At 41.1% G+C, this 20,651-nt stretch overlaps 1 protein-coding gene across 1 annotated transcript; it reads left to right on the plus strand.

Moving 5' to 3' along the window:
• The first annotated feature begins 1,326 nt into the window (after nt 1-1,326).
• Nucleotides 1,327-20,632, plus strand: LOC104531368 (phospholipid phosphatase 1). The gene is made up of 4 exons (XM_010176227.2): nt 1,327-1,370; nt 3,831-3,888; nt 17,934-18,110; nt 20,342-20,632. The coding sequence occupies exons 1-4, from the start codon at nt 1,327-1,329 to the stop codon at nt 20,465-20,467; spliced, it is 405 nt and encodes a 134-aa protein (XP_010174529.2). The 3' UTR covers nt 20,468-20,632.
• The last annotated feature ends 19 nt before the right edge of the window (nt 20,633-20,651 follow it).

Genomic DNA, 20,651 nt, shown 5'->3' on the forward strand with positions numbered 1-20,651 from the left:
AACTCTAGGAATACTTCATTGACAAGCATATGGAGCTCTCTGGCTCACTCAACGCAAATGTGCTGAGCTACAGCTCTGTCTGGCACTTATTCCCCACTAGATCAATGGAACGGGTAACTCCAGTGTCAGTGGAAGCTTTGAATCAGACTTGGAGAATCCAGAGAACTTGAGGATAGAAAGGGCTTACTCACAAATCCAATGGGTGGTTTTATTTGCTTTGATGTGGGAGTGTGCATAATGTTTTCCTAGGCCTCCTGTTTTTCTCTAAGGGATCATTCCGTAATTCAGTAGTTGTATAGGGAAGATTCCCTTATCATTAAGTCTCTGCCAGGGTTATTGTGGCACCACAAGATACATGTTCTTCTGGTTTATCCTTTTCTGCTGTCACTTGTAACGCTTTAATTTCTCACTATTTAGTGCTCCACTGCACCATATGTATTTAGCTATTTCCTAGTCCTGTGTTTCACTAAGGCTATTGATTTCTCTGTCAAACTCCTGCACTTTCCTTAAATGTTTCTGCACATTCAGGTGTCCTTACAAAGACATTATATGGAGACAAGATATCAAGCTTGTTTACTGAGCATCAGTTTTCCATAATTCACTTGTGAAATAATGCACTCTACAAAATACTGCCAAGCAGAACTTACTACTTAAAACATGCTCTTTTTTGCAAGTGGTAGTGTAAGACAAATTATCTTTTTATTTGCTGTGTGTTATAATCCATTTTTCTAGAGATTGAAGAAGTGGTACCTTCTGTGTGTTATAATCCATTTTTCTAGAGATTGAGGAAGTGGTACCTTCTGTCAGGCAGGCTCTGCTCCCTAGGCTAAGTTGCCTCTGTTCATGGAAAGGAATAGAGCACAGTGAAATGGTTATCAGTGTCAAGTCCTGCTAGGCAACCTGTCTTAGACTTGCTTATCTGGGATTAGAAAACCTGGCTACTGAGTGGTGCAGTTCACTTATTTCTTTTAAGAATTGTTTGTGCTTTGGTTAGTTTTCAGGTAATATTTAAAAATGCAGACTTACAATAACAAACTGTAGTGATTAATTGTAATCAGTCTTATGGCAACCTTTTTAAGAAAGCATCTTTTGTCTTTATCATAAACCATGTGAAATTTGTGGCAAAACTAAGTTTCAGGAAAGCTAAAGAGCCCTTAAATTACCTTGTAAGACCTTTGTGAGATGTTTAGCCTGTACTGTATACGTTGGAAACTGAGAATATACTTTAGACTTCAGCTGAGACCTGAAACTGATTTCATGTTACTACTTAAGGCATTCTTCTAACTAGGTAGTAATATATTGCCCAAGTGGACATAATTAAAGCTTATGCTTTTTCCTGTTTATACCTCACATCAGGAGTTACCTGCGAGGTAGGTGTTGATGGAATAAAAGGCATGGATCTCTGCAAAGCTGTACTTCTGGTGTCAGACTCTGCCATTTTGGAAAGAATCAAAACAAGATTTTGCACTTACCAACTCTATTTAATGACACTAGAGATTCACTGGATACTATTCTAATGTTAATTTGAAAAAGATGTTCTGAAATCTGATGTGTAAATTCCTACTGGGATAATTTAGCCTTTACTTCATTAGCAAAGGGAATGGGTTTTGAGAATTGTCTGTACCATTTTATTTCTAAATTTATTTTTTTCTAATACTTCTGCATTCTTGGGACTAGCAAATATTAGTTGTTTTTTAATTCAAAAGGTATTTATTTTTTAAATACTGGCTCATGACAAGTCAGAACTTGCAGTATGATCACAAAGAAGCCTGGGCTGTGCAGCTGTTTGGCTGGTTTGATAGACAGGATGTTCTCCTGGCTTTGGGAAGATGTTTGCATGCTGAGGAGTCATTGGGAAGCTTTTCCATTGTCAAACTTGGTGTTTGAAAGGGTTTTAAGATTTTTATTTTTTTTTAAATATGTCCGTTTTTTAAAGAAGTCTAGGGACAGCAATATTGCCAAAGAAGTTTCACTGGGATTGCACAGTGTACAAGTTGGATCAATATTTTGTCCCAGTTGTATTTCTGGCAACACTTTGTGTGCTAAGCACAACACTTTCAGTCTTGTGCAGCATACTTATTTATGCCTGATGAGAATGTATTCAAATTTTGTAATCTTCAACTTGGAACAAGGCATTTTTGCCCATTACATTGGGCTAATACAACCAACACCTTTAGTTGAGAACACCTTTAACATGGTGTAGGAATTCCAAAAGAATTGTATTTATTCCTTCTCTCACTTACTACTAACCTTCTGAATTTCTTCAGATCGCAACAGGTTGCCTTCAGGAATTGTAAGAAATGTCATCTTATGGACAACAGAAACAACTCCAAAGTCAGTGGATAAAATATTGGCATGGGAGCCAGGAATTCCTTATTCTGTCTCTTCTATTCTGTAGAACAGCATGTTTTGCTCTTGTGGCTCAGTTGACATGTTTGTCTGAAAGACAGAGCTCTTCAAAATGCTTATTGTATTGGCTTTCATAGTGGACTCTTGCCCAGAGATTTTAACTGGTGAAGAGTTTAAGATTACAAACATCCATTCTCCACTTTACTGGACCTGACTGATAGCCTGTGGTGAGGCAGCACTGTTACAAGGCTCTGTGCATAAAATAGAAAAAATAGTTTAAGTACAGTTTTTTTCATCTCTCCACTTAAAAGTAGATTAGAAATGTCTTTCCGTTTTGCCCTCTCTTCTGGACAAAGAGGTGGGTGGGATTTGTTTTACAGCTGTGATACTGGGATCCTCACCTGTGCAGGGGAGGTGAAAGCACCTTGGTCTGGTATCATGCCAGTTACTATAAAACTTGGTTTGACATATGATCCTTGATCAGGTGAATGCTCAAAATCACCTTTCTTCTCTGATTTTAAACAATAGGAATGTTGGTCATTTTGTAGGATCAGTTCCAGATGCTTTGTTCAGGAGATTGTGTTAGTATAAATGCTGACCAGCATTGGTAATAATCTTTTAACACTGGGAATGTGACTCTGGAGAATATCTTAATCTTTTACATAAGTTGGTTTTATAACAAATCATGCACCTTGCTGAAAGCACCCTGGTCTGTCAGCATCAGCTGTCGAGTCCCTTCAGTCTGGACCTGCTAAAAGTCTTTACGAGTTGAAGGCAATGTTGACACTCTTTAAATGAGATAGCTAAATGTGAAGCTATTTCTCCAAGTATTAGATGAGGTGTCATGTTTTGCAATTGGCTGGCTAATGATCTGCCTTCCTGCCTTTTGCACTGCCCTTCCATGGTAGGTGATCATAGTCTCTATGAATTGGGACATTTAACAAAGGTAAACATATGTATGCTTGTTATAAACATCTAGATATAACTTGTTAACTACTGCCTCTTGATGGTGGCCAAATGCAACTAATTGGTTTGGGGTGATTAATGTGTAATTTGTTCTCATATACATACTGTGACTATCAGATAAGTAATTTTTAAAATTCATAGTATTTACAGTATTCTTGTATTTATCAAGAAGATGAAACAAATGTACTGTTTTAAAGGACGCTTGATTCCTAGCTTTGAGGATGTGTTCACTTGCTGTTCAAACTTCAGTTAAAGGGCTGGTAGTTACTGCCTGATGTGGCAGGAACTGCAGTTTAATGCTGGAATAGGATAGCTGCTGAGTAGTGAAGTTTGTGCTGTTTTTCAAAAGCTGTTGTCAGACATGTGTGATGGATATTGTGCCTAGATGGCCTCTTTGAAGAAAAAGCATTTTTTTTGCATTTTACCAGTTCACTTATGTAAGATCAATTACTATCGCTGTATACTGAGTCTTGCAAAAGAAAAAATAATGAATAATCTGTTCTCTTCTCTTACAGACTATCATTTTACTCTGGCCATTCTTCTTTCTCCATGTACTGCATGCTCTTCCTAGCAGTAAGTATGCTCTTTCCATCTAAATGGCAACAAAAAATCTGTTAGTTACCCAATACAAAACTGAAATATTTACTTGGCTGCTTTGCACAAAGGGATGTTGCTTTTGTAGGATGCTTGTCTGAGATAATTGGTAATTTCTCAGTAGGAGTTGTAAGGGAACGCCACTGATGCTGGGACAAGAAGTAGAACTATGTTCAATATGCCTAAAAATACTTAATATGGTAGTTGGTTTGTGTGTCTCGTGAGCCTAGTGGCAAGTGGGTTTGGGAAATATACTGCCACTTATCTTGAAAGTATCACAAGTCATAAAACTAGGTAGTAAAATATGTCTGACTTCATCAAACATGCAAAGCCTATTTAAAAAAAAAAAAACAAACAAAAAAACCCCCTGAACTTAAACCCTGATCAAATGTGGGTGGGCCCATAAGCACAAAACAGCAGATCCACATTAATTTTTAAATTCCTTTTAGTTTTCTACTGTCTTCTAGGGGGTAGGGATGGAGAGTGAGGGAAGTGAGGGGACAGATCTGTCTGTGGAATTAAGTACTAATTATAAGATCAATTCACTAGTGCTTCAGTTGGAGCTTAATATATTTCAGTTCAAACTGTTCTGAGTCAACGAGGGCAAATTATCTTCACCCCTGGAATAAGCTTTGTAATACTAAAAGATTGATTTGGTTCTCTCTCCCCTGCTAATTCGTAACACAGAAAGTATTAAACAACTTTGTGCAATTTTGTTGTTAATGTAGTTGTAAAATTAAGCCCTAGTCATAGAATCATTTGGGTTTGGGTTGGAAGGGACCTTAAAGATCATCTAGTTCCAACCCCCCTGCCATCAGCAAGGACACCTTCCACTAGATCAGGTTGCTCAAAGCCTCATCCAGCCTGGCCTTAAACACTTCCAGGGAGGGGGCATCCACAGCTTCTCTGGGCAACCTGTTCCAGTGTCTGACCACCCTCACAGTGAAGAACTTCTTCCTAATATCTAATCTAAACCTCCCCTCTTTCAGCTTAAACCCATTTCCCCTTGTTTTGTCATTAACTGCCCTTATGAAAAGTCCCTCCCCAGCTCTATTGCAGGCCCCTTCAGGTACTGGAAGGCCGCTATAAGATCTCCCCAGAGCCTTCTCTTTTTCAGGCTGAACAGCCCCAACTCTCTCAGCCTGTCCTCACAGGAGAGGTGCTCCAGCCCTCAGTCCTGGATATAAATTGCTAACTTAATACATACATGCCATGATTTTCACAGAGCCCAGATTCAATTTGCCTTCTCATCTTGATTGCACTGATTTTCTCACTGTCTCTTGGCAATCGTATAACATCCACAGTGAGTGGACAGATTATTCAAATGAAACTAAAAACTCTACAACGGCATACAGAAAGAAGTGGCTCTTCAGTATGATGTAGGTCTTTTTTTTATTAAAATAAGATTCTTTCAGAAGCTCAGTGTTCAATTCCCATCTATCATTGCAGTTTGTTAATAGCTAAACCTGTTTGGTTCCTCTCCCCATCTTATCTGTCTTTATCTATTGTAAATACAAAGAATTCATAAAATTATTATGTCCTGGGTTTGACTAGAATATAGTGCAACTTCCTATCTGTCAGCTGTTTTGTTTGGTTGGTTGGTTTTGTTTTTAATAGTGTATTTACTTGTTCACGATGACTGGCAGTCTACAGAATTATATAGGTCCACTTGTGATATGATTCCAAAAACAAAGCCACTGTTTCCATAGTACAACGGAGCAATTACTGCTATATAGCAACCTCATAGTGATTTTTCTCCATTGGGTTCAGCCATACCCTTCTGACCAAACTTCTCCATGCATGGTGCTGTTGAGCAACGTGAGAACGTGATACTGACATCTCTCAGAATCACAAACTTAGAGACAAGAAAAAACTGGTGTTTTTTCTTGTCTCTAAGTGTGTGGCAATGTGGGTGGTTTATAATTTACACTGACTGGATTACGGTCATTTGGTAGGGATCTGAATCTATCTGAACTTTTACCTCTGTCACATGTTACATGGAAGGAGAGTCCTGCTTGCTGCAGCCTGGGGAAATGGTGGTGGTCAGGAGGGCTTCTCAGCTGGTACAGGCTGAGAGAAAGGAGTTGCTATTTTCAAACCTTGCATCTCTTAATTAAAACCTGTGTGTGTTCTGCTGCGTACCACCCCACCCCTTGCTTGCTTTAACGCTAAGGCCATCTTTAGTTGAATACTATATAATAGAAAACATGCTGAATAGCTTGGACTTCAGACCTCGCTTGTTTAACCTACCAGGATTTGAAAAAAATGCAGCCTTTGGCAAGAAAGTAAAAAAAAAAATCTTTGTTTTGAAGATACAAACTTCATGTAGGTTAAATAATGCTTTCTGTAGTTGCCTGTGGCATAGGTTTTTTTGAATCCATGCGAAGAAGCTTGTGCGGAGAGTTCCTGAACAGGCAGCTATGAACCTTACCTGTCTTGGGGCTTTGTGTGTGTGTGAGCTTCACTCTTATCAACCACCTGCATGGGGCAGAGGTGGGACGTGGAAGTCAAATCCATCCTTTGTATGCCACTTTGAAATGCTGCAAATCCAGAGCTTGTGTCCGCTATTCAGTGAACTTTCCTATGGGTAGCCAGAACCCTGGCTGGAGGAGAAGGCATTATCATAGAATGGTTTGGGTTGGAATGGACCTTAAAGATCATCCAGTTCCAACCCCCCTGCCATCAGCAGGGACATCTTCCACTAGACCAGGTGACTCAGAGCCTCATCCAGCCTGGCCTTAAACACTTCCAGGGAGGGGGCATCCACAGCTTCTCTGGGCGACCTGTGCCAGTGTCTCACCAGCCTCACAAGAAGGAATTTCTTCCTAATGTCTAATGTAAACCTGCCCTCTTTCAGTTTTGAGCCATTTCCCCTTGTTCTGTCATTAACTGCCCTTATGAATAAAAGTCCCTCCCCAGCTTTCTTGTAGGCCCCCTTCATTCTTCATCTGTTCCTGCACCCCAGTTTCTTGTCTCATCTGTAGCTGAGCTATTGCCCATTGCCCAGTACAAGTAAGAGGCTTTGTGGAGATTAGACTTCTACTTTGTTCTGTCCTGTAAGACAGAAGATTATTCATCTGGAAACTGTTGGGAGGCCTTTATGGAGACATCTGAAGAAGGTTCATGACTCCTGTGTAGGATGCGTTCACCTTGCTGATGAGCAGCGTTACTGCATACCAACCTCTGTATTGGACATGGTGGGGTTTTTTTAAGGTTAAAAAAAAAAAAAAAGTACAGATGTCTGCAAGCAGGCAGCTGCTGCAGGAAGGTGAGGAAGACAGCTTTCTAACCCTTCTCCTTGCCCACATGCCAAGGCAGAGTGCTGCTGGCTCTCAACCAAACCTGTGGCACTTGATAACTTGTTCGTTAACTGAACTCTGATGCTGGCTTCATCTGCTCTTTGCACACTTAGAAGAGCCACAGACTGAGTCATGAGCAGGACAGAATTGTTACCATGTGGCATTACTCAGAGGCAGCATTAATCATAACCAGACACTAGCACACTGGTTTCTGGAGAGACTGGAGGAGTCTGCCTTGTGCACATACTGCAGAAAGTGTACTCTTAAATGTTCCTTGCTGAACACGTGTACTGTGCCAGGTACTGTGCCTCATTTCAAAAATGAGGGAAATCAAAGGGGAAGTGGTCTCTGCCACGGACAGCACAAGCACTGCAGCTGTGAAATGAGAGATGCTTGAAGTGAGCAGCTTAAATGAAACCACCTTGCAAAATACTAGGCAAAGTAGTGAAATACTTCTGCAGTTTCAGTTACTTAGTTACTTAGAATTGGTGAATTACAAACAAGTGAAGTTGCAGCTTTATTTTTATTCAGTGCACTTGAACTGATGGGTTAAAAAGGAAGGAGAGGTGGTCCATCAGCATTTTCAAATGTTTTGGATACTTTAAACCTTTGGAAACATGAGAAATTCTGCAAGTCTCAGTGGGAACAGTGTTCCTAGGGAGTCATGACATCTGAGTTCTGACTGTATGGCTTCACTGGTATTGGGAGAAAAAACTACAATTTTGAAGATAATCCTGTGCTGCATGTCCCACCTGATAGTAAGAGCAGTACATGGAAAAAACACCTGACAGCTCAGGCTTTATATTTAGTGTAAAGGAAGTTTTGACAAAAACTGTAAGCTGTGCTGCTAGGTGGATGTTTGGTTTTTTGTTTTTTTTTAAAAAAAAGTTCATCTCTTAGGGATGTTGTGACTTTAATATCTTCATATTCTGGGGGCTTCATTACCCTGGGAGCAGGGATTTTGTCTAGGTAGTCTCTCATTTTCTTGCTTCAGGAGCATATAGAAGAAAATATAATACTTAGTTCAGAAGGAAGGATAAAAGCTGAAAAGCCTAGAATTCCAAATTAAAATGCTTAACTTGAATTTAAAAAGAGGTAAAGAAATATGAAAGAATATTATGCCACATAAACTGTTAAAAACGAATAGTTTAAACAAGGACATATCTGGGAATTGAAGAATTTCTTCTTAGTTTGTCTTTTGGTTTGTGGGGCAGCATTGGAGAGCAGAACTTAATTTCAGGAATGGAAATACTTACTTGGTATGTAATTTGGGCTCATGTCTTTCTGGTAGGAGACAAATATCCTCTGTTCCTCAGCATTCACAGTTACTTAATGTTGGGGTTTTGGGGAAGGGGGGGTGTGTTTTTGTTTGGGTTTTTTTAAGTTCCTTGCAGGAGCAGCATTCACCTTCCATGCATGTGGCAGTCAAGCTTTTAAAGGTTACCTAAATAAAAGGAGTGAGTCTGTGATACCATATCAACTTACATACTTCCATAATTGATATCAGCTTCATTAAGCTAGTCCCTGCTTAAAGCCCTTTTATGGCGAACTACAATGAATCTTGCTACCATGTTTGAACGTCAGTGTGCTCATGTGCAAAATCTCCACAGGAACTGGCCTCATGAAGCTTGCTGGATGTGGCTATCTGGCTTTAAAACAGAAGCAAGGGTGGTGCCTCCTGCCGCTGAGAAAGGAGGTTTGCTCTTCTGCAGAGCAGGGAGAAGAGTGCAGTAAATCTGTTTCATACAACACTTATCTAACAAGTTCTAAAAGAATGATAATACAATAGAAATGTGTGGGTTTTGAATAATTTTAGGGAATGTTAAATAGTTTATATAACCTACCTATTTAAATAAGCAGTAGTGTATATTACTTATAATTCTTGCAGCATAGAGTTCACTGCTGTATTTTCAACTGTTATGTTGCCATGTAACTGTGAAAAAGCCATTGTGTCTAGCTGGACTAGTTTAAGGCCTGGGTTTTCAACCTACTTCCAGGTTAGACTTACAGTTTCTTCTAGTTTCTAACTCACTGGTATATGGAATGAGTGAAACCACAGAAAAAATCTGCTTGCAGACTGTCAGGCCAGGAAGTTGTGGTGAGGAACGTATTTTGAAATTTGTTTGGCAAAGCCAGGTGGGTCAGTTTGGGTCCAGACAGAGCCGTTACCACTGGGATGCTTTTACCAACAGCAGCTTCATTTGGAAGCTTAGAGGGAGTTTGAGCCGCAACAGTATGTGGGAACGCGGTGACCTAATAGCATTCACTGGATCCCAAATTATCCCTGTCATTCCTTCGCCCTGCTGCTTCTTTCCTTTCACAGTTAAACAACTGGCATGATCTCTCCTATCAACAAAAACATTTTATCTTGGCTTGGAGAATGGGAGGGTGAGTGTAGTTGAACACCTCTTCTAGCAATGTCCACACGACCACACTGGCACTAGGGGGAGATGCCACAGGTTGTTATAAGTTTTTGCTTCAACTTGGTATTATTATTTTTTTAAAACTTATGTCTGAAAGCTATTGTAAATTAAAGCACTAAATGCATGTTCTCTTCAGTAGTGAGAATGACCCCACCACAACTGTTGCAGTTGGCAGAAATGAGTGCAGCCCTGAGGGTCAGGTTGCTGTCATGGAGTTGAGTTGGGCTGTAGCTGGCCTGGACACTTCCCTGCCTGCATCTAACCTGGGATGAAGAACAGGGCTGCAGGAACCCAGCCAAGCTGTCCTGCTATTCTGGGGACAGCAATGTGTTTGTGTTGCTTAGACTTGGGATGAAAGGGGGTGATGGATCTTTGCATGATGTAACTTGAGTGGCTCTCAAGTCAAGCTCTCTCAACAGTTCATTGGGGAAGAATATCTTGTGTGTCCAAGGACAATTACAGACAAGAACGGGAGGGTGACTGGTATCTCGGTGACCTGGGCTGACAGCCTTCCTTTGCAGAGAGATCATAGCCTAAACACAAGTGAAAGTGGGATCTGGGCCACTTCTTGTACTCATGCTCCTAAATGTGCCAATCAAGCTTAGCTCTTGAAATCTCTTTAATTGTTTATGTTGGGATTGGAGGTTGAGTGAAACAGTACCCAAGTAAGAGCCTGGGAGCATTTAACACAGTATTTTAGGTATGTCTGTTTGCATGGCAATATTTCTTTACTTTCCCAAAGGCTACTGACTAGAGCTACAGAGCAGTCCTTAATGTGTTCCTGCCAACATGAAAGTTGAGGGCTACCTGGTCTTCAAAATCTAATGAAAAGACAATTGTCACTGAAAATGTTTTGTTTAGCTGTAGCTGGAGGTAGTACCAGGCATCTTAACTTGAAGCAGAGATGAAAAGAAGGGCAACTGGTCATGCTGTGAGGTGCAAGCATGGAACACTTGGGCTTCTACTTGTATGTGCTTCTAGTATTCTTTGAATTCTGGTATCTGGACTTTTTAATAGTAGGCAAGCAAAGCAAAAAAACTTCTCCATAGTTTGCCTGGGAGTTATAGCTGTCAGTAATGAAACTGTTGTGAACTGGCTCCTGTAGGACTGAGCTGAAAGCAATACCTTGCAGTGCTTACAAGGTTACTGTAACGTGGTAGGCACAACAGAAAAATACTTGCTGTAAGTAGAAGGAACACATTTAGGGTTTGCTTTTTTTTTCTCATCAGAAGAGAGCCAAGTGTTAGCATTTGCTGTGGAATAAAATGTTATTGTTTGTCCTGCTTCATGGTAAAATGATGTCAATAAACAGTTATTTCTGCAATGTACAGCCAAGTTGAGGCTGGAGGATTAAAAACTCAAAAAACAGTACCTGTCCACTGGGAAATGTCTGTACAGAATAGATTGATTGTACTTTTGATACTGAACTGAGAATTGGGCTATTACTAGTAACAGACAGGACTTCTTCCCAGGGCACAGGAGGCAGCTCTTGCGTATCAGTTGCCTTTTGACAGCAATGTGCAGCTATCTTAAAGAGGCCAGACTAGTACATATTCTTCTGCCTGTTCTCACTAGTTCAGTCATTCTTTTCCTTAATTCAGCTGTCCAATGGATCAGTTCCCTCTACCAGCTCACCATAGGGCTCTTCAAACATCAGAGCTGGCACAGGACAGTCAGAAAGCAGGAATACACAGTTATAGTAAAAGAGATAGACCATCCCTTTGAACAGCAGTGCAGATACACCTCCACCCTGAAGTAACTGCAGACCTGTATCCTTTTCCTTCACTGGAAGGGGAAAAAATGATTCTGAAATGTTGCTTCTTTCCTCTGCTTTTTAAATTTTTCCTTATTTTTTTTTTTTTTAAGAACCCCAGCTTATGAGTGACTCATGAACTCTTCTACATCTCTGTAGTGCTTTTATAATACACTTTTCTGTTTGCATGTGAGCCTGTCGTGTTTAAAATTACATGGGATGGGCATTATCCATAATAAAACTTCACATGAAACAAACTGCACATTTATTTCTGGTTTGCAGGCAGTGTCTCGTTTGATGCCTCGAGCTCTGTGTTTATTCATAGATACAGTGCTTACAGGTATAAAACAAGCTGTTGCACTTGTATGTAATTTTTGCATAAACACAAGATTGTGTATGACAGGTTATTTCTCAGCACATCCTGTGGCTCATGGCCATTGTTTTGTGCTTGGAACTGCAATTTTAAAACTGTTTCCTGGATTTCTTAAACTTCCTTGAATTTGTGCTAGCTTTTATACAAAGCTATTTGAATAATAGCTTTTACACAAAGGAATCTCTAAAGTTTCCTGTAACATGCAGAAAGGAAGAGCTATTTTGCAAACCATCCCAGAAGAGGTAGAAAGCTTGGAAGATCTCCAAGGTGAGCTTTTTTCTCCCCTGTTGCCTAGTCTAAGCAGGTCAGAGGTGTCTTGGTCTGTACTGCTGGCTTGTTGAGCAGGGCTGGAACAGGGAGATGGCAGATCATCCATCTGCCTAAATGTTTGTTTTCTGCTGCTTTACAGCATTATGCAAGAATCCAGGGTGAATGTTGCAGCTCTTTCAGTCTCTAGGAGGATCTTGTTTGAATAATGTTGTACCAAAGATACTTGGGTGCCAACTGGGTCTTGTAGAAGTGGTTACTGGAGTCCTCTCTCCTCAGAAAGGCAATGATGCCGATTTACTGATGGAGTTGGAGGGTGGGTAGTTACTTTGGCACTCTGCATCTACTCAGCTTCCTAATGGAAGACTTCACAGTCTCAGGAGCAGGGGAATTGTGTCCTGTAAAGACATCCTTGGGCATATCCATAGAAATGGAATTTTCCTATCCTACAAACGTGCCTGGATTCCCAGCCTTTATTCCCAACCCCAGGTCTCCTGGAGAATTTTGCCCTGTCTTTTACCATATTAGTTACTCTGAGGCTGTTTTTTTCTGAAGACTTTCAAACACTGGTGCCTCCTGTGCTTTCCCTTCTTCTTTCCACCCCTGCCTCATTAACAAAACCACCAAAACACAGTACCTCCATATCCACTCCCTCCACCCCAGAAATCCCAAAGCCAACCACATACACGTGTACACACACTTGCGGTGGGCTTACGCATTACTGTTTCAGAGCTTCTTGGTTTGGGAAGAATCCTTGTGGTGGATTTCCACAGTGCTGATTACTGTTTGTGGCTCTTGGGACTTTTTGGATCAGCAGACTTGCTTAAAACTATGAGCTTTTCTAACTAGTCAATAATGGATCCACATATCAATTATAACTGCAGCAGGATCTTGTGCCTGTTAAGAGCAAACCAGTAATGCCAGAGGGCTTTTCCTTAATGCTTAGGCAGAGGTCATGAAACCAAAGTTAGACACTGACTAATGGTCAATGCTATGCTAAGTAAATGCCGTTTACTTGCTCTCTCCCAAAACCTGTATCAACCACTATGGTCTCTCAAAGTAGAGCTTATTTCATAAGAAAACAAATTCTCTGCACCTTTGTTTCTCCTCCAGACTCTCACTACTTGTACTCAGACCAATTTACAAGTGCTCTCATTTCCCCATGTCACAGGGGAGTTTTCTCTCTAGGAAAACCATATTCTGTTTTGCTATGAAGCTGATGATGCTGTGAGTGTGTTGGGATTGAGGAGACAATTATAAGAGGGAAAATATGCACATCTCCAAAGGGAAAGTATGCTTCTCTTCCTTGGGACAGAACAGGACACCTGTAGGAAATGTGATTGCTATGGCCTTTTGATACCAGGAAATATAGAATCCTATTGAAGAAAATCTATTTTCAAAAAGTGACAGAACAAATTAATTGGTACAAGTAAAACTCATCCTGGACAGAGGAAAAAAACCCCAAAACTTTCTTCTTTTTGACTTCCATTCTTGAAAGAGGACTGAAAGTACAGCAGGATTTCCCATACCTTAATAGGCAAAAAAAGCTGAATGAGAAATGACTGAGGCATTTTAAGTATTGAAGCTAAATATCTGAAATATGACCTTAGTAGTTAGAGTGAGTAGGTTTCGGTAGATTTAAAAGAATTTTGTGCCCCTAAGGTGGGGATGTGAGATGTTAGCTTTTAGTAGATTTTCTTGTGAAGCCACGTGGCTACACTTCTGGTTGTCCATCTAGGAAATAAAAAGCACTGTACTTTAAAATCAGGTAGGCAGCCATATGTATATGTAAATTAATACTGCTTTGGTGGAAGAGCAAATACTTGAAAGCTATGCTAGAAACCTTAAGAGTAGCAAATAATTCTCCAGTTGCAGAGACCCTTCCATTCATGTCTGTGGCTTCTTGTAAGAAGCCACAAAGTGGCTGTGAGTTTCTCTTCATTCCTGTGTGTATTTTTAGAAATTAAGTACTAGACCACAGATTAAGAAGAAACTTGTGTTCAGGATGTGTGTGGTGCAGAGAACATATTTTCATTATAGAGTAAGCATTAGCTAGTAGGGAAAAAAGTTGGAGATTATTTAATCTCATTACAAGAAAGTTTCTATGAAATCTATTTGTGCACTTTAAAAAGAACATACCAAAAAACCCAGGAGAAAAAGCAGGATGGAGGAATGAAATAGATCATAACTGAGTGATATTACTGAATGATCAGGTGGATGCTCAGAAACAGGCTAGCTTGCCTGGTCCAACAGCTGTCATTGGCAGGAGAACACTGCTACCAGAGCAGCTCTGGGTGCTGCTGTTGTGTTTGTAGGCTCACGAATGTATTTCTCAGCAACAAGTGAAATGCTGGTAAGGGGCACAGCAGCAGTATTAACCAGATGACGTTTCCTAAAGTTCCTGCTGCTTCTGTAGGTAACAAGTTTTACTTGTGTGAAGCTTATTCCTTTCTAGCAAAGACAGTTGGGTGGGGAGACAGGCAGGGATTTGCTTCTGTTTCCCTTCTTTAAGCCTGTGCTGTAAGTGACTTCAGAGAGGAGCAGAAGAACCTGAGGTATGCTGTGCACATTGGGAGAGGTTCTGTAAACTGTCTGAGCCTGAAGTCATTGCCCTCTCTTAGTCAACAGGATCAAAATAGCAGTAAGTGTTAATGCAGCATAACACCAGGACATCTCTATACTGTGCATGTAATGCTATATAACGACTAGGAATATATAAAAGACTCTGGGGCATAATTCAGGTATCAACTGTGGTTTATATTTAATGGAATTGTAAGGCAAAAGCTCCTTCCTCCTCTCTTTGGCCGCTTTATTGTCCTCTTGGCCCTTTTTGGCCCAGACATGTCGCTGCTGTCGTTCTAAGAGTGGGGCATGGTAGTAGGAAGAATCGTTGTGGGGGAGCATGACTGCCTGAGCCTATTAAAAGCAGTGTCAGTTCAAAGTTACTTGATTAAAAGTAGCGTAGAATTTGCCATTGCAGCAGCTGATTAATAAGCAATTACTCTCAAGTGAACAAAAAAATAACAGAAAGAAGTAACTGTAACCAGAACAACAAATGCTGCTTCTGAAATTAAACACAGGAGTGATCAGTCACACTGACACTTATTTGTGGTATGATTTCTCACCCTACTTGCACCTTGTTTTAGAATAATATAAATCAGTCTGCTGGTAGAAGGTGCAAGAATGGCTTTGGGCATTTCCTATACAGCCACTGGAGTTGTTGGTGTGAAGAAGCACCTAAAACCGATGAAACCTGTAGCCAATGGACGTGTCCTGCAGGTGATAAAGCAGCTCCAGATCTTCCTCTATGACTGGAGATTACTCTTAGTGCAGAAATTAAGTCTTCACATAGATGGAAAGACCTGGACCTGTTAGAACAAGTCCAGAGGAGGCCACGAGGATGATCCAAGGGCTGGAGCACCTCTCCTATGAGGACAGGCTGAGAGAGTTGGGGCTGTTCAGCCTGGAGAAGAGAAGGCTCCAGGGAGACGTTATAGCAGCCTCCCAGTACCTGAAGGGGCTACAGGAAGGCTGGGGAGGGACTTTAGACACAGGCAGGTAGTGACAGAACAAGGGGCAGTGGCTTTAAGCTGAAAGAGGGCAGGTTTAGATCAGATATTAGGAAGAAATTCTTCACTGTGAGGGTGGTGAGACACTGGCACCGGTTGCCCAGAGAAGTTCTGGCTGCCCCCTCCCTGTAAGTGTTCAAGGCCAGGCTGGATGAGGCTTTGAGCAACCTGGTCCAGTGGAAGGTGTCCCTGCTCATGGCAGGGGGGTTGGAACTGGATGATCTTTAAGGTCCCTTCCAACCCAAACCATTCTGTGTTAAATCCAAGTTTCTTGTTTCATGCATTGTCAAGCAGAAGGAAAATCTGAATGCATGCTGCTGCCCAAGGGAGATTCAGACTATTTTATTGGTCACTCAGTGCTGTGGGCTGGAATCTTTCCAAGCTTGCTTTTTGTATGGCTTGCCTCATTTTGTTCCTCTGTTCAGAAGTAAACCTGGTTTCACCTATCTGCAGCTGCATAACCCTTTTTCTTTCTAATACAAGTATACGTCTTTGCCAACTCCCAGAAACCCCTTACATGGAAAAAACTTTATTGCAGCAAGGTATTTTTAGCTGTCTCCAGCAGAATTTAGTGAAGAAGGAAAGAACAGCCAGTATCAAATCATCAGCCAGCTAGCTCCTTTTAGGCTACCAGCGTGTGCTCCTTGGTCCCACCTCTGCTCCATTTGGCACTCGGGTAGCATTCTGGTCTACTGTTGGTAAATCCAGAAGGTAGTGTTAATTTAAGACCATTAAACCATCCTTGGTTAAAAGAGCTGTGTGACAGCTAATCTTTGAAGTGGCTAAATAATATTTTTTTCTAGTGGTGAAATTAAGGTCTCCAGAAATATGCAGTTGCCCATTGCTTGAGGGGAGAAAAATTATTTTCCAGTTCAGGCTTAGCTGTAGCTTCTTCAGAGTCCAGTTTCGCCCTGACCTTCCTGTTAAAGAAAACTGGTTATGGATACGGTTGATCTTTTTCGTGCTCCGTTTATAGCTGAAAAAGTCAGCATGCCAAAATTATGATGCAAGTTAGTTTAAGAAACCAACCAAACATTCTCCAAATGTTTAACTTTGGAAAGTAGCACCTTTGCACTTACAGTGCGTGCTCTGTGCCCGTATTTACACTGTAGATGTAATGCTTCTGAAGGGTGGCCATGGCTTTGGAAGCTGGCAGTGGAGGGGTTTACCAGAAGTTTAGTGTGCCGTCTTAGTTCCTGCAGCCTGTGTTTTAGTTAGCTTCTATGATTTTGCAAGACTGTCAATTAAGGTTTTGTACTCCACCTGAAATTCCTAGATGGAAGTGAACAAGATGTACTTGAAATGTTAAATATAACTTCTAACTGTATTGTTTGTCTCTGTAAATATGATAACTATGGTGCCTTTTTTGGTGACAGGACCAAGTTCCAGAATAAATTCAATTATGTTTACAGGGTGGATTTGGAGAAGCTCCTCTTATAGCTGGAATAAGAGGTCACTGTCCCAGACAGACCAGAGAAGGAGACAGAAGCAGGGTTAGATGGGAAAGTAAAGAGTTAAATACTGTGAATTTGAGGTAATACATCAAAAGCACAGATACACAATATAAATAGAGCTGAGGGGAGGAAAAAAACCCATGGGAACTGTACATACCCACTTGCTTACCAGAGTGGTAACATGGTTAATATGCAGCTAAAAAGGACTAGGAACAGATGCAGCTCAGTGAAATACACCAGTGACAACTGAGGAATTATGATCCTAGATTTTATCAGTCATTATATCAGGTTAGTTCTGATGCTTAACTGCAGCTGGAATATTATGCTAAAAGTTGGTAATATTAAAGGTGACTGGAATTGAGAATAAAGGTAAAAACTTGTCAGCTCTATATATAGTACACATAAACTTCACGTAAGATGGTAATGGTCTTCCTGTGTAGAGCAAGATGGGACTCCCTGCATTTGGAGGACTGTAAATTTGGATGGCTTCCAACTATTTTTATTTTTTTTTAATAGGACTGGCCTGCAGTTAATGCAGGAATAAAATACTGGTTTGACTTCCACAAGCTTCTTTTGAAGCACTGAGTGTCTCTGGTATTACCAGTACCTTTAACCTGAAAATAGTAATTTCTCACACTGGTAAAAATACAGCAAGTATCTGTATGATGGTGTTATGTGGTTTTATATAGAAAAGAGAGACCAACACTGACTTATCAAACTCTGCCCTTAGCGTACTTGTGAGAGTGCAGCACTTTGAACATTTGTGGATGTTACCATGTCTCTCAACATGAATTTCAGCTCAACTCTTTCAACAGACCCAACACAATTTATGTGATTACTGCTTCTGTATTTACTGCATTTTGTAACAACTCTTCTTTTCCTTTAGCTTTACCTTCAGGCCAGAATGAAAGGAGACTGGGCAAGACTTGTACGTCCTACTCTACAGTTTGGCCTTATTGCTGCATCCATCTATGTGGGTCTCTCGCGTGTTTCCGACTACAAGCACCACTGGAGTGATGTTTTAACAGGACTCATTCAGGGAGCAGTGGTAGCTGTGCTCGTTGTAAGTAATTCCTGAGGGGGGTTGTGTCTGTAAACCACCGCTTTTACAAACTGCACCTTACAACTGCAGGCTGTGTTCAGAGAAAAGCAGACCTGTCCTCCTAATGCTTTGAAAATTGCTGGAGAGGGGAAACAACTCTTTTAATTGGGTGTAGCAATAATACTTCAGGGAGTGAGGCACACTTTGGGCCAAGGATGAGATAAGCGGCTGTTTTAGCTGTTAGACAACATCGAATTTTCCCTGCCCAAGACCTTTTCAAATAACTGAGATGGAAATGGTCAATGATGCAAAACTCTCTGGGCCTCTACATAACCTTTTGCTTCCAGCTGAATTCTGTAACTCAAGTGCAACAGCAGAGGAGAACTGCATATATTAGGTAAGCAGGGGGGAGGGGGAGGAAGGCGTTAAGGGTAGGGACAGCATGGAAGTGTCTGCCTCTGCCAGCTTATACAGCCTGGTTTTTTTCAATCTGATGGAAAACTAAAACTCTTCACCATTTCTTGTGCGCATTTTGAGTGCTAAAAGGGTTTTCGAAACAACCAGTGTGTGAAACTTAGCTGTACTGATGAGTGAAAAGCTATCCAAAGGGACAGAGAACCCACTAAACTTGGAGCTGCAGGCCTGGCTGACTTAGTGGCAGCAGTTGTGCTGGCTGTCACCAAAGTGCCATAGTTGATTTGTCCATGGGAAGGGACAGATCAGAGACGCTCCTAGTTCTGAGACATGAGCTAACCGAGGTGATACTGAAGAATTCAGTTACCAGGAACTGAGGCTCATCTGGAAGAACCACCTCCCAGATAAACATTTTCCCAGCTGACAGTCAGAAGGCTATGGTTCATTTCAAGAGAAAGCTTTGTTTACTTATTGCAATCGATCATCAAAACAAATCTTGAAGCAGCTCTGGGAAACCTACAGATACTGCATTAGCTGTCATTAAATGGCTGTGTGTTGATTAAAACATAATCGAACCCTGCATTTTTGTACAATCTCCTTTTCTAAGAAAAGGAGTGCAGGGAATAAGGAGCATCAGGGATTGAAGGCTGAATACACTTTTATTAGGAAAACAAGCTCAGTGAAGGGTGTAGGATGACTGAGAAGATGTCTTAAGCTATGTGTGGTAATACAAGAATGAGTAGAAAGTGGCATTACAGTAAACAGAGCTGAAAGGTGAGGAAATGGTTTTTAAAAACAAAAACCCCTGAACAAAACCCTTACCTGAAAGAACTTAAAGAGTTCTCAAGAAACAGAAAGCTGAGGTAAGAGCATGCTGGGCAGCAACTGCAAATGGAGCACTAAACTGAGTTGAGTGAGTGCAGCTGAAACGCATCTGGTGTGCAGCCGAAGCAGCATGCTGGATCATCAGCCAGCCCTCAGTGTGGATGGTGGTTTCTTCTGCTGCCCTAAACTGCATTCTGCAGTTCTCAGGTTTGCAGTGGGAGGGCAAGAGGTGATGTAGGAATGAAAGAGATCATGAGAAAAGGCTTCTCATTTATTGCACTTCATGCAGCAGTGTACCCAGCACATCTGCTAGTACAGCTTGGTGAAGAGGGCAGCAGGAAGGGAGCAAGCAGCAGAATTGGATCAAGGTAGTTGCTACTGTGAAGGAAGCGCGGTGGTATGTTCAGAGGCATGCCTGAAGGGATAATGTAGGTCACACTGACCTTAGAGCTGCTGGAGCTGTGGGTGAGACACATGTAGTGGGGAGGGAACTGCTGTGAACCCTGCCAATCCAAGTTTGGTTTAACTGGTGCAAGTGAGAGGGACACCCTGGAGAATTAATCGTTACTAACTATTGAACGCTCTTTCTCAGCTCAGGCACAATCTCTCCTGTCCTGTTATAAATAAATTCAGAATGAATTTAACCACACATGCGATGTGGGCCCTCAGAAGGCGTATCTTGCTCCTTCATTTATAGTTGTTCAAACTACAGCTATTGTAATCAAGCAGTGCCTGACACAGCAGTTCGAGCAGTGAGTTAGTGCACAAGCCTTGGGTTTGGCTTAAACCAACAGTGGCTAAGTGGGCAATGGGAGCAGGGGGAATAGCCAGAGAAAAAGCTACTGAAAAAAGCTGCTAGAATTTTATACAAGATGTCCTAGCAATTTTCTAATGTTTTAATATGTTTAAACTTTTTATTAGTTCTTATATGGAATTTACTTTCTGCAAAAGCATTTATCCATTGTTTCAAAGACTTACAAGTGCAGGAGTTTAACACTAATTTGTTCACTTAGGTTGTATACGTGTCTGACTTCTTCAAAGTGAGAGGATGTACATTTCAACCAAAAGAAGATTCCCATACAACCCTACATGAGACTCCAACAAATGGAAATCACTTTGGCAGCAATCATCAGCCATGAAGAATGACCCACCTCACCTGTCTTGCTCTCTGAAAGGAAAATGATTTCACAAGTCTAACTATGTAATATAAGTAAATGCCTTTAAGGGACTGCTGCTGCTCTTGAATGCTCACTTTACCTGTACATAGTAACATCTACCACAGTTACTGTATATCTAAACTTTAAATTTCTGTTGGTTCAAGCT

This window comes from Antrostomus carolinensis, unplaced genomic scaffold (genome assembly GCF_000700745.2).
Source record: "Antrostomus carolinensis isolate BGI_N321 unplaced genomic scaffold, ASM70074v2 scaffold7749, whole genome shotgun sequence".
NCBI lineage: Eukaryota > Metazoa > Chordata > Aves > Caprimulgiformes > Caprimulgidae > Antrostomus > Antrostomus carolinensis.